The following is a 14,490-nucleotide window of genomic DNA, read 5'->3' as shown; positions in this document are numbered from 1 at the left end:
CCCTAACCCGCCGGCCGCCGCGCCCCCAACGCACTAGACCGCGCCCCCTCCCTCACTCTCTCCTTTCAGCGCGCCCCTCCCTCTGCGACTCAGCGCCGCGCCCCTCCCCTCCCCGAGCAGCGCCGCGCCCCTCCCCTCCCCGAGCAGCGCCGCGCCGCGCCGCCACTCCCTCTCCTCCCTCTCCCTCTTCATCGACGCGGCGGGCGCGGCCCCTCTCCTTCACCCCCGGATCCGGCCAAATCCATGGCGGGCACGCCCCTAGGCGGCTGGATCCGCCGCCGACCGAGCCGATCTGCGCCCTCCCCCTCCTTCTCCCCCGCCGGCGCCCCTTCCCTCCCCCTTCTTCCCCGGCGGGTGCCCCTCCCCTCCCCCTTCTTCACCCGGCCGGATCTGGCCCTCCCTCTCCTGGATCCGGCCGGCGGCGGGGCGTGGCGGCGGCCTCTTATCCTCCCGAGCACAACCCTCACGGCGTGCGGGCCCTCCCGAGCATGGTGGATCTAGAGCCCCTTCTCAGCCCGACGTCCAGATCTGCAGCTCCAAGCGCAACCACATCAGGTCACTTGCAGCTCCGAGTGCAGCCTCCTTCCAGTGGCCGAGGTGAGCCCTTTGCCAACGACAAGCACCCACAACACAAGCCAGGTATGCATGTTCCTTCTCTTCCCTTTTGTGCAAATTTGAGAACGAACCCTAATTTAAGCTATTTGGTTATGTGTATTCAGAACAGATCTGATCTAATCACATGTGTATGCCGTAGGACGTGGATTGAATTTTGTTAATATAACTAGTACTGATTTTTTTACCAGAGCAATACATGTAAGATTACTCTGTTATGCTTAAGGAAGATGAAAGTGACATGTAAGATTACTCTGTGCACTTTATTTTTGCTCTTAGTTGATGTTCATGCTGTTTTGTCTTCTCTATTTTAAGTGCCTACTAGGTGCAATATTAAATTATTTTTGTAGTCAACAATCTATAGGCAACAGATAGAGCACACTATGTGATTGTAGTCAACAAAGATGGTATTGGTGAACCCAGCTAGTCATACTAGGCATTCAAGGAATTTGCCAATATGAGATGACCCAAATGATTTAAGTGAACAGCTCTATCTTGAGTTGGTAGTTGCTATCAGACACTATCTTGAGTTGGTAGCATCTGAATTTAATATGCGGCGCGATCCGGCGCGGCTTGGGGGCACAACCATGTTGGCACAAGCAGCAGTCTGACCACTAGAAATGTTTGTACTTATTTCAGTTTGTGGGTTGGTGATTCTAGTGCCTTTAAGTGCCAGTAAGGATAAGACCTGTGAATTTATATGATGACTAGCAGTAGTAACATTTGTATATTTAGTAAAAAGTTAATATTTCTATGTCATGTCTGGTTGTGTTAGAATTAAATTAAAAAGAGATCTAGTGAGATTGATATGTGGTTCGTAGTAGAATTGAAAATACAGTTGCGTATATGTTGCTTGCGTCTAAAAATTCAGACCATGCATTAGCAGTTACTCTGTCTACAGATTGAAACAATGTCTTATTTCTTAGCAATAATTTGGATATTTTTGTGAAAGCGCTGACTAGTATAGCACCTCATGTATGTTACTACATATTGAATTGCTTCTACAGATTGACACATTCAAAAATATTTCAGCTTTAGGGGACTGAAATTGGGGGTTCATCCTGCAGCTTGGAGATGCTATGAAAACAGTATCTTGAATATCTTGCATCCCTAACTATGCCTTGTGACTTTTTTTGTTTTGTACTACTCTTGAGTGGCTGTGATGAATCAAGTTTCCATTAGAGAACTTCTGCACTTTAGCACCTTATGAACTGGTACTTGGGATATTTTGTTTTGTTTGCTGCTTAACTAGGATGGCTTGTACCAGTACAAGCAACCAGTTAAGCTGAGGCCTCACTTACTTTGCCAATGATGATATCATATTAAGCATGCCAAGAACCGATGACCTTGAGCTTGTGTTGAGGTACTGGAACTTTGTTTCTTACTCTGTTTGTTTCTTATGCTCCAAGCTCAAGGTCAACCGAGGAGCAACTGATATCTGAGGCCAATGTGTTGAATACTACATCATTTGATCACCATTCTAGTATATAACTGATCTGTGCTAGTATATAACTGATCTATTCCTTTGCACTGTCTTATTATTATTTTGGTCTACATATTTTTTTAGACATCTTTCTCATATAAGAAAACTTGCCCATTCTACCATGTTAGCTTTCTGTTATTGCATTCATGTGACAAACCACTCAAGATTACTCAACTTCTCACACGGAATATTATGGGTTCAACTTCTAGAAGAATGTTCTTCTCCTCTATTGTTAGTTCAAACCGTTGTCTTGGTGGAGGTGGACCCCTCTCATCCGGTCTCCTTGGGGTCTCCCAGGATTGTTTCTTTGGCTGCTCCAGTTACCAGTTTTTGTCACTATTTGCAGTAATAATCAATGGTGTAATGTGCTTTGATGTTAATGTGTTCAGGCTAGTTGTAACTCTCATGGTTTCTCATCAATAAGCTCTGATCCATAGCTTTAATCACTAGAGTTACATGAAAAATCTCATTAACCCAACTACCAATTCACTGATACATCTGCATGCTTCTCGTAATTGATTTGATTCCAGCTTCATGTTTCTTGAATATACGTACCGGCAGTGAAAATATTGTTTGCTTGTGGACAACAAGGTCCACCTGGTAAGTGAAGTTTGATTTTGTACTCCGACTTTTATGACATTATGTGTTGTCGAAAAGTTCAATTGCTCCTGCTGATGAGATTAACACTGAGCTTTCATTGTAGCTGGAAAAATAACAGGCATGAACTGCTTCACCATGCCAACAACAGCCATGCATCTCACTGTACAAACTCATCTTCTAGTCAATTGTAGCACAATAATATGGCTGCCTTGTATCATATATATACATGTCATTTTTTATGGTTCACCCCAGATGTTGAAAGTTCGAGAATTCCATTGCTTGATTTGCATCATTTTTTATCAGATGATTATAATATGGCTGCCTTGTATCATATATATATACATGTTATTTTTTATGGTTCACCCCAAATGTTAGAAGTTCCAAGAATTTCATTGCTTGATTTGCATCATTTTCTGTTAGATGATGATATGCCATAGCATCTAATCCTTCTATTTTGCAGGCATGTCGTCTCTTAGCAGGGAGCTGGTTTTCCTCATCCTGCAGTTCCTCGATGAGAAGTTCAAGGAGACGATGCACAAGGGAGTACTCGCCATGATCATGAATGGGGTTTTTGGAGCCTTTCTTTGCTGGGTGAGCTGGGATTTCTGATGCTTTTTGCGGTTGCCCGTGCAGGCTGGAGCAGGAGTCGGGCTTCTACTTCAACATGAAGCACTTCGAGGACCTCGTGCAGGGCGGCGAGTGGGACGAGGTGGAGAGGTACCTCAGCGGCTTCACCATGCTGGAGGACAACCGCTACTCCATGAAGATCTTCTTTGACATCTGCAAGCAGAATTACCTCGAGGCCCTTGATAGGCTCTAATCTGTTAGCTTTAGTTTTAGGTATAATATGACTCAATGATGCATGCTGGTACTTTACTCATCTTGACTGAGACTTGAACTTTGAGATGAGATGGTAATGCTTTTGAATGTATTGATGCCGGATCATTTGAACATTATCTCTATGTAGCCCGGATGTCATTAATGAATGTGTTGAACATTTGGATCTTTATATGTATGCTATCTATTATTTTTTTTTAATCTGGGCGAAATGAATTTTTCTGTGAGTTCACCTAGACCGACAGAAAAAAAACATGAGTTTTTCTGTGCGTTTATTTCTTTTTTCTGTGTGGATTAACACACAGAAAAATTACTTTTAATCTGGGCGAACACAATTTTTCTGTGCGTGCGAGACCCACAGAAAAATTGTTTCTGACGGTGAACCCACAGAAAAATTGGATTTTTCTGTCATTATATTTCTGTGGGTATTTTTCTGAGGGTACACCGTCAGAAAAATATTTTTCTGACGGTATTCGAATTTTTCCGTGGGTTTTCGCACCGTCAGAAAAAATCGAGATTCCAGTAGTGTACCTTGGTCGAGTTTATATTAGTAACATGGATCACGCTGCGCAATCACGGAAACACCGAGTGGGCCAGGAGTGTTAGATTCCACCCGCCAGCGCACGGAAATAACAGCGCCTCCAGCCTCCTTTTTATTCTAACTTTGCTTGTTGGGCAATGATCAACAGCTAAGTGGCCTATGATTAAGTTAGAGAGAACTGGCCGTAACAGTAGCGGTATCAGGGATTAATGATGCCTTGGGCTTGGCTGGCAGCCAGCAGAATGCGCTCCAGTTGCGTGCGCCACGCACGCCAACCTTGAAGCGAGGTGTTGTTGATGCTTTAGTGTAGACCATTAGTTTCTTGAGTTGTACCCTCTCGTGATTTGATTTGAGCAAGTATGCGTATGTTTCAAGTTGCATGTGGGCTGCCTAAGGGTGTGCTCCTCAGGATATTTTTATGTACCTTTTCTTTTTTGGCATATATGCGCGACCATTAAGTTCGACCTCTATCATGTATATATATATACCATGGACTGAAAAATGTACGTTATTTAGAAACACACACATATAAAGGTAACACATATACAAGTGACGGATGCTTGCGACACATCACTAATTCGTCACTTAGTAACTTTCAGCTGGTTGAGATCCGACAATAGCCCCATATTGATGACGTGTAGTCTTTACGTCTGAGTTCGTTTTTCACCCTCAGCTACAAAACCATTCACTTTCTCACTCTCCAATTTACTAATTTAGAGTGGATGGATTGGGGTGACATGACATTGACATGATCATATTTTTTCGCGGTGTAGATGTAGACACGCCCATGTACACGTAGGTACACTTACCTCTGTCAACGCACACATATATGCTCTAACCCTATAAGCACCTTCTAACGATTAAATTAGACTAGTAAATTAATTTTGAGATTGACAAAGTTATCAAAGACATGCATCTCATTGGCAACGAGCATGTTATGTACAACTGAAATAAAGATTTAAACCTAGATGGGCAGTTCACATCGGCATGACGACATGACCAACGGAAAAATATGAACTTAAAATATCATAAGCAGAATGAAAAAAAATCTAAAAATACCTTAATAACTTTTTATAAGTGAAATAAAGTATAAAATCACTACAAAAACATAGAGTGTTTAAAAATTAACTAAACCTCTTCAATGTGCGAAGCGGAAGTGAGAATGTCGATTTGAGTAACGAAAACATTAGTGAGAATCCAATGCCCCGAAAATCCAAGGTTTCCTCCACAAGGTTCGTCCACGGAGGGTGAGTCAGGGCCTAAGATCAGGCCGAAAGGCGGAGTCAATGGACATTAACAAAACTAAAGTTTATAGCAAACTGATATAGGCTGTGAATAATATTAAATGAAAACCATATCTCAATTTGGAAAACTAGTATAGAACTCCCGCTGAGTAGTGTAGCAGTAGCTTACCGCTGCAGCACAACAAGCGCAGCGTATCACTTTGTATATTGCTTTGAAACAACTACGAAATAATATAAAAATATATATGAGTATTAAAGATAATTGTGACCAGAGCGGTTGAATAGGAGCCTCAAATTTTCTCACTGAGTAAACGATAATACGATGGCTATGTCCTAAAGTTAATCTACGAATCCCTCGAGTAGCGCTAGCCAAGATCACGTAGTCGCAGCGGTACTACGAACCTAAGAAACTAGGCTAGAAAAAGTGCTTTCTGGAATGTCAAACAACCTCCAAACATTATGAAATTTTGTGGAGGAGTTTATAACACCGTGAGAAACATCTCCACCAAAAATCAGCTCAACTAAAGAAAGATGGATATCCGGCCTAGGCTGGTTTACAAACCAGCTCAAGATGATTTTCAAATTTCAGCCCTTGGAGGAGAAAAGGTCAAAATCCAATCAAACAAATTTCATAAGATCTGAAAGTTGGTGGAGGAGTTTATAGCATCACAGAGCACATCTCCACCGAAAATCAGATCAATTAGAGCAAGTTGAAAAACCGGCTTAGGCTGGTTTTTGCTATTTTCAGCGGGATCCTAACCAAGAAAATTAAAATCTGATTACTAAATGCGATATAGGTTTTGATGGACCCACCTCCAAAAAATTTGACATCTCTAGAAATCATTTTTGTGGTAGTGATATGAGCTATGCCTAAGTACACAATAAAAACTAGGTTTTTTTAGCCAGTCAAACTTTTTTAAGTTTGACCAAATTTATAGAAAATAGTATCAACTTTTATGCCTCAAATAAGTTTATTATGAAAATGTATTTTATATTTAATATAACAATACTCATTTGGCATCTACAAGTTAGTATTTTATATATAGATTTAATCAAACTTAGATTTTTTACCTTTTTAAAAAATGAGAATCATTTTTTTAGGACGGAGGCAGCATTTACCAACAATTACTATGGACTAGCACATCTAAATCTGCCGTTTCTGGGCGATATATATGTTCATTCGGTCAAATAATATTTCATGACACCACACACCAACCGGCCGGATTACACTACCGGAAACGTCAAATTTGCTGAGTGTTTTTATATTTGCCGAGTGTATTCTCTCGTGCACTTGGCGAACAAGTTCTTTGTCGAGTGCTACGCTAAAAACACTCGGCAAAAAAAAAAACACTCAACAAAGAGGAGGTTTGCTGAGTATAAAAAAAACACTCGGCAAAGAGGGGGTTTGCCGAGTGTTTTCTTTTTTGCACTCGGCAAAGAAATAAAATCTTTTTTTCTGGGAAAGAAGGAGAAGGAAAAAATGAAAAAAAAAACTTTGCCGAGGGCCCAAATTTAGGACACTCGGCAAAGAAATAAAATCTTTTTTTGGAAAAGAAGGAGAAGAAAAAAAATAAAAAAAACTTTACCGAGTGCCTAGATTAGGACACTTGACAAAGGAAAAAAACTACTTACTGTGTAAAAAAGAGGCAGGAAAAAAACAAGCTTTGCCGAGTGCCTCCCATCGGCAAAGCAAAATTCCTACTATAACCCGGCTGCACCCAAGCGCCCCCCCCCACCGCGCCCTCCCCTTCTCCCCGCACGCGCCGCGCCGCCCCCTCCCCTTCTCCCCGCCGGCGGCCCCTCCCCTCCTAGCCAGATCCGGCAGCACCCCGGCCACCCCTCCTTCCCCCTGGCCGCTGCCCCCTCCCCTACTCCCCGGCGCCGCCCCCTCCACTCCTTCCCCAGATCCGGCGGCACCCCTCCCCTCCCGGTCGGATTTGGCGGCTGCCCCTCCCCTCCTGGCCGGATTCGACGGCAGTCGGGCCACCCCTCCTTCCCCCCGCCGCCGCCCCCTCCCCTTCTCCCCGACGCCGCCCCCTCCACTCCTTCCCTAGATCTGGCGGCGGCCCCTCCCCTCCCCTCCCGGATCCGGCGGCGTCTCGACAGTCGCCCTCCCCTCTCCTGGATCCGACGGGTGGCGTGGCGGCGGGTGGCATGGTGGCGGGCGGCGTCCGGCGTGGGGCGGCAACGGGTGTGGCGACGTGGTGGGCGGCGGCCGGTGGTAATTTGTTTTTTTTTATTTCTTGCAAAAAATATTTGCCGAGTGTTTTTTAGACACTCGGCAACGTCTTTACCGAGTGTCCGACGAAAAACACTCGGCAAAGTTAGTTTGCCGATGAATTTTTTGTCGAGTGCCCTCTACCGAGTGTTACACTCGACAAATGATTTACCGAGTGTATTCGTGGCTTTGCCGTGTGCTCTAGACAGGGCACACGGTAAAGCTCTCGTTTCAGGTAGTGTTACCAACGGTGGATAGAATACGTAGACTATTTTAGTACCATGTTTATCCGCCTGACCACGTAGAAAATGGTCCTGGGTTAGCTCTGAGATCATTTTTACTCCAGGTACTGTTTGGGTGCACGGAGCACGGATAATCCAGAGTCTGGATGGTTGATGGCATCTGGAATTAGATAGATACAAAGTACAACTAACTTGGTACGTGACAGCTTTGTAAACATGATTAATTGGTGACATGTGAACCCTACGACTTAGACGTTTCTGACTGATAATGGTTCCGTTTGGTTTACCTCCATATTCGGTTTGTTCGGCTTATTTTTTTAACCTAGAACAGTGTTTTTCTCTCGTAACAATTCAGCCAGAACAGTAGTTTTTCAGCTAATTTCAGCTAAGATTCAGACCAGCGAACGGGGCCAGTAATCTGGTTTCGCCGTGGGCCGCAAGTGGGGTATTTTTACCGTATTATTAGTCTATACCGGAACCACACCTGGTGCGGTAGCTGTACACTGCACGCCCCCTGAGTGCAGATACGTACATATCACGTGCGTGTATACATATACAAAAGTTTGTAGAGCTGGCTTGTCCGGATACAGGCATAGACGTGGGCGCACACAAATAAACGAGAAAAAATGACCGCTTTACCCCACGCACCATTGCAAGGACGGGCCGGTCCACAACCAACCACGTTGTACTGCCGCGTCCACCTCATCGCAACCGTCCGCTTCTGCTGGGACCCATGGGCATTAGGGCGCCCGTCTCCCTCTGCCGTTTGAAGCCGTTACTCTCCAGCCTCGCGACACCGACGCCGGCGCCGGCTCTAGAAACAGGAGACGCAGACGCTCCCCATTATTCCAGCACCGATTTTACTGCGGCCCGCGGTCGGCTCATGCAAGTGTTCGTGCGACTGTTCAACTGCTGCCTAGCAAGCCATGCATGACTCATGAGCCATATGCCGTACGTGTAGTGTCGCCGTGACCATCGGCAGATACTACAGTCTGAGCTGAGCAAGAAGGAAATGGAGATACGCATATCTATGATGAGCGCATATTAATACGCATGGAGGTTGAGTTAACGGAACAAGATGTGCAAAAGCTGTATGCTGTGCTGTATATGATTGCATTCATGTTTGCTGATAGATAGGAGCATGCATGCGATGTGGTGACGACGATCCTTGCTAGCCTGGTGAGAGTGGAGACCCACATATCTATCCACGCCAACCACACCAGCGGCGGTGGGCGGCGGCCGGTAAATATACAGGAGGTGGCAAGGGACGCCGCTAGCCTGGGGATAGTAGATAGATAGATATACCTCATACACGTACGCGGCCAGCAGCGGCGTTCATGCATGCATGCATGAAGAAGTCAGAAGGCAAAGCAAAAATCTTTTCCCGGCCTCCACCAGTATATCTGCAGGGTCAGGGTCTATAGCTCACGCAAGGATCTTTAATTGCTGGCCTGCAGCGCGCGTGCAGTCACTCTATCGCCTTTCAGCTGGGGTTTATTCGTCATGGTACAGTGTTTTTCTCTTGCGACAAACCAGCACCAGCGCGCAGTCACTCTATCGCCTTTCAGTCAGGACTTATCAGTTATGGTATAATATTTTTCTCTCGCAACAAACCAGCACCAGCCCAGACTTATCAGGCATAGTACGGACCAGCACCGGTCAAGACTTATCGGGCATGGTACGGGCATGGGCATGCAGAGCGGACACGGGGATGTGTCACGGCGTGCGGACGCGCGGGCCGGGGGCGGCCGCCCGCCCCAGCCCCCATGCAATGCATGCATGCAGCGCGTGAGGGGGCCGGCCGGGCGTGCAGCATGCGCTGTGCTCCAACGGGGACGAGAGGGCGATGTCAGCGCGGCCCAGTTGTCCGTGCGCGCCCTCGCCACCACGGCACGGGGGCAGGGTACGTGTCCGGAAGCCGGGCGGTCGGCGCAGGCCGTTCCGTTTGCACTCACTCTAGCTACTACTGCGCAGCCCACAGCCCCACACCCTCCCTGTTTTGTCCGCATGCGTCCCGGTTCATCAGTTTCCCCATATCTATCCATGCATCACCATGGGCGTCCGGCCGGGCCCCAGGCTATAAAACGGCACCGCCCCCGTACGTAACACTAACAGGCTGTGAGTAGCCGACGATCACTCGATCTGATCGGTTCCAGGCCTGCCTGCATACGATACGTACACGCGTGCAGGGCAGGATCCGATCGTGTAAACCGGCGGTCGATCCGATCGAGCCTGCAGAGAGGTCGTTGCTAGCTCCTGGCGCCGCCGTTGCGTTTCGTGCTGGGAGAAGGGAAGGGTGTCAGCAGATCGGGCAGGGGTAGATGGAGATACACATGCGTACGACACGGCAGTACATGCGCCACCAGCCCTTGCTCTCTCTCTCTCTCCTCTTTCTCGATCGGACTCCAGCCAGCCAGGGCGTCCTCTCCCTCTCCCCTCCCCCCACACACACTCGTCCCGGCCCGGCCTCTTTGCTTGCTTCTTTCTTTCTTTCTCCCTCCTTCCCCTTTGGACCCTTTCCAGTTGTCCACGCTCCCACCTTTTTCACCACCCCTCCTCATCCTCCCAACCCCGCCCCGCCCTCATCTTCCCACCCCTTGCTGCCTTGCCCTCCGGCCGGGCGCCCACCCCGCCCCGGCCCTTCCCTACTTGTACCAGCCCCTCTTTTCCAATTTCATCCTCTCCCTCCAATTCCACTATCCCTCTCTCTCTCGTCGTCGCCCACACCACTATCGCTCGGTGTGTGGGAGAGAGAGGAGGAGAGCGAGGGAGTTAGTCTGGCATGGCGGGCTAGAGCTGCAGTGCGTGCCTACAATTCAGTACTAGTAGCAAGCTAGGTACGAGTACTCCCTCCCCAATTGCTACTTCTACCAGTTGCCATCCCCTACGCACTTCTACAAGTACTACGCAGCTAGCCAGGGCGGCCATACTAATCCCTGCCTTCCTCCCGAGAGGACCGCCGCGGGGGGGTGCGCCCGCCATGCAGCAGCAGCACCACGGTGGCGGGGCGGCGGCGGCGGGTCACAGTTCGGCGCCCCTCCGCCCGACATGGGCCCCTTCTCGCCGACGGCGGCTGCCACCGGCCCCATGCCGCTGAGCAGCAGGCCTCCGTCGGCGCAGCCGCAGCAACCGAGGACCAGCTACGACGAATTGGCCGTGGTGTCTGGTGCCGGTGCGGGCGCCGGCTTCGACGACGAGATGATGGGCAGCGGCGGCGGCGGCGGCGGGTCGTCGGGCGCGTCCAGCGTCCGGTGGCCGCGGGAGGAGACGCAGGCGCTCATCAGGATCCGGTCGGAGATGGACGCCACGTTCCGCGACGCGACGCTCAAAGGCCGCCTGTGGGAGGACGTCTCCAGGTAAAGAAATGAGAGAGAGAAATTCCAAACGCATTTGCAGTCCGGTTCAAGAAGCCTGCCAGTCTCCGGCATGATTTTTTCCCCTGCGGAAAGCGGCTAACGGTTCCGTGGAATTTCGCAGCCGCCCCACATGAAATGATGGATAATTATCCTGCGTCGTCGCTGCGCCCAATTCCCCCTCGAATTTTGCTTTGTTTTCCCATTTCCATCCCGTTCTAATCAAATGCTTCTCGATTTCAGCGAGACTGGAGGGGGAAGAGAGAGAGAGAGAGAGAGAGAGAGAGAGAGAGAGAGAGAGAGAGAGAGAGTGAGGGAGAGTGAGGAATTGGAAGCAGGCAGGAGTAGTAGGTGTAGTAGGGTGAAAAATCTGGGCGCCTGGGGATCGTACCACGGTGGTGAGTGCCGAGTGCAGGCAGCAGGCTGAGGCAGGCAGCTGCTGCCGCCGCTGCAGGCTTGCAGTCTGCCACTGTTTTCTGCTTTCATGGCTCCAGTTTTTGGGAAAAGAAGGAAGGCAGCCTTCCTCTCCCATCCCAATGCGTCCTCCTTGCTTTCATGGCTCCAGTATTTTTTTTCGCTCATCATCACTCCATTTCATTTCATTCATTCATTCACTAGTGCATCATCAGCTTCACATCCTCTCTGATCCCTAAAAAGACGAGATGGTCTGTGATTAACTGTAATTGCATTCTGCAGCATATCCTCTTGCCTTCGGCCCGCTTTCGCTCCTCACTCCTCTTGCCTGTCCTTCCAAATTTCCAATTCTTTCCATCTTCTTGTCTCTTTCCTCCAGAGGCCTCTCGATGTGTTGTGCCACCGCGTTAGATGCTTCCTCCTGTAAACGCCGCCATCATTTAATTCTTCCTCCTCGCAGATTGCTCGAGTCTTTGGTTGCACGCAAGTAATGGCTGACCCGAACCTTGTGTCTTTGTCACTGCTGTGGCTTTCAGGAAGCTTGCCGACCTGGGCTACAAGAGAAGCGCCAAGAAGTGCAAGGAGAAGTTTGAGAACGTGCACAAGTACTACAAGCGCACCAAGGAAGGCCGCGCCGGGAGGCAGGACGGCAAGAGCTACCGCTTCTTCGACGAGCTGGAGGCGCTGCACGCAGCCGCGCCGCAGCCGCAGCCGCCGCAGATGCAGCAGCAGCAGCAGTTGCCACCAGCAAGCACCGCCCCGCCGTTGCACGCCTTCGCCGCGCCAGCAGTATCCGCGCCGCCGCCGATGAGTTCAATGCCGCCGCCGCCGACGGGGCCGATGCAGCCAGCGCCCATATCGTCGGCGGCGCCGGCGGCGGTGCAGGTCCAGGCACCGGTGGAGCTGCCGCCCGGGGCCCACCAGCCCCTCAACCTGCAAGGCTTCAGCTTCTCTTCCATGTCGGACTCGGAGTCCGACGACGAGTCCGATGACGACGACATGACGGCGGAGACAGGCGGAAGCCAGGACCGCCTCGGCAAGCGGAAGCGCGGCGACGGCGGCGGCGGCCGCGGCAAGAAGATGATGACTTTCTTCGAGGGGCTCATGCAGCAGGTCGTCGACAGGCAGGAGGAAATGCAGCGGCGGTTCCTGGAGACCATGGAGAAGCGGGAGGCAGGAGCGCACGGCTCGGGAGGAGGCGTGGCGCAGGCAGGAGGTCGCCCGCCTCAACCGCGAGCAGGAGCAGCTCGCTCAGGAGCGCGCCGCCGCGGCGTCCAGGGACGCCGCCATCATCGCCTTCCTCCAGCGCATCGGCGGGCAGTCCGTGCAGCCCGCTACCGCCGTTGTCGTCCCAATGCCAGCACCGGTGCCAGTCCATACCCCGCCGCCGCCAAAACAGCCTTCTCGTCAGCAGCAGCAGCAGCCGCCGCCGTCGCCACAGGCGACACCGCAGTCGAAGCCAATCTCAGCCGCGCCGCTCCAGCAGCAACCGCCACAACAGCAGCCGAAGGTTACGTCGCAGCAGGACGCCGGCACGCCGCGCAGCGCGCCCCCGACCTCTGGCGCGTCACTCGAGCTGGTGCCCGTCGCGGAGCATCACGTCGATTCCGGGCTAGGAGGAGGGGATGGAGGGGCGGCGTCGTCATCGCGGTGGCCCAAGACGGAGGTGCACGCGCTCATCCAGCTGCGCATGGACCTGGACATGCGCTACCAGGAGACAGGTCCCAAGGGTCCGCTCTGGGAGGAGATTTCGTCCGGGATGCGGCGGCTGGGATACAACCGGAGCTCGAAGCGGTGCAAGGAGAAGTGGGAGAACATCAACAAGTACTACAAGAAGGTGAAGGAGAGCAACAAGAAGCGGCCCGAGGACTCCAAGACCTGCCCGTACTTCCACCAACTCGAGGCCATCTACAGCAGGAAGCACCTCCGCAGCGGCGCAGCCGCTGCCACATCGTCCAACGCCGCCGCCGCCGCCGCTCCTCCTCCTCCCGCCTACCCAGATCAACTGAACCCGAGCCGGCACGAGATAGAGGGGAAGAACATCAACGACGACAAGAGGAACAACGGTGGATCAGGCGGAGGCACGCCGATGCCAGCCAGCAATGTCGAGAAGACAGCGCCGACGACGCCGCCCACCGCGTTCGACACCGACACCGGCATGAAGATGGTAACGACACCGTTTGCTCCAACCTGTTTCTTCTTCGTCCCCTTTGTCGTTTCGTGCTCGATGGACGCAGGCTGACCGGATATGTGCTTGGTGTGAAGCCAGAAGACATCGTCAGGGAGTTGAACGAGCAACCGCCTCGGGAGTTCACGACGGAGGACGAGACGGACAGCGACGACATGGGCGACGAGTACACCGACGACGGCGAGGAAGGCGAGGACGACGGCAAAATCCAGTACAGGATACAGTTCCAGAGGCCGAACCCGGGCGGCACCAACACAGCACCAGCACCAGCGGCAGCGACGACGGCTGCGCCGGCGGTGCCGACCTCGGCTCCGACCAGCACCTTCCTCGCCATGGTTCAATAGGCGCGGGCGACAGCCCTCTCAAACCGTACGTATATGCGTTCAAACCAAAAACCTGCGAGCATCACCATCACCATCACCGTCACCGTCACCTCCTGCCTTTACCAGTCCACCAAGCACCATCATCAGTCCATCACCAACACCACACTGTTCTTGTTCATCCTGTAATTCCCCCGGGCCATTCCATTATTTATTGATTTGTTTCGTGTATAATAAGAGCCCCATCCTTGCGGCCGCTTAACCGGAGGATGCAGAGTGGGGCTGCGGTGGTAGAGCAAAAAAAGGAAGAGTCAGTCCCCTCAGTAACTTATTTATAGGTCATCGTCGATCGCGTTAAACAAGAATTGTACATCGATGTAACAGTCAGTCCCTGATGTTTTCCTGTTTTTTTTTACCCCCCTCCCGGCGACGGCAGTA

At 50.8% G+C, this 14,490-nt stretch overlaps 1 protein-coding gene and 1 pseudogene across 1 annotated transcript; both read left to right on the top strand.

Moving 5' to 3' along the window:
• Positions 1–214: 214 nt before the first annotated feature.
• LOC136490700 (uncharacterized) lies at positions 215–3,407 on the top strand. Its single transcript, XM_066486902.1, has 4 exons — positions 215–639; positions 2,626–2,695; positions 2,799–2,857; positions 3,156–3,407. Exons 1-4 carry the CDS (start codon positions 489–491, stop codon positions 3,302–3,304), a joined length of 429 nt encoding a protein of 142 aa, XP_066342999.1. The 5' UTR covers positions 215–488; the 3' UTR covers positions 3,305–3,407.
• Positions 3,408–10,757: 7,350 nt separating this feature from the next.
• On the top strand, positions 10,758–14,211 carry LOC136491226 (trihelix transcription factor GTL1-like; annotated as a pseudogene).
• The last annotated feature ends 279 nt before the right edge of the window (positions 14,212–14,490 follow it).

The sequence above is a fragment of the Miscanthus floridulus genome, chromosome 11 (assembly GCF_019320115.1).
Source record: "Miscanthus floridulus cultivar M001 chromosome 11, ASM1932011v1, whole genome shotgun sequence".
Taxonomy (NCBI): Eukaryota; Viridiplantae; Streptophyta; class Magnoliopsida; order Poales; family Poaceae; genus Miscanthus; species Miscanthus floridulus.
This window is presented reverse-complemented; position numbering and strand designations above follow the sequence as displayed.

Bases quoted from the DNA above. Each gene is read 5' to 3' on its own strand.
- LOC136490700 (XM_066486902.1), top strand. From the start codon at position 489: ATGGTGGATCTAGAGCCCCTTCTCAGCCCGACGTCCAGATCTGCAGCT. The intron at 2,696-2,798 runs GTAAGTGAAGTT...CTTTCATTGTAG, and splicing joins TGGACAACAAGGTCCACCTG to CTGGAAAAATAACAGGCATG. The intron at 2,858-3,155 runs GTACAAACTCAT...TCTATTTTGCAG, and splicing joins CAACAGCCATGCATCTCACT to GCATGTCGTCTCTTAGCAGG.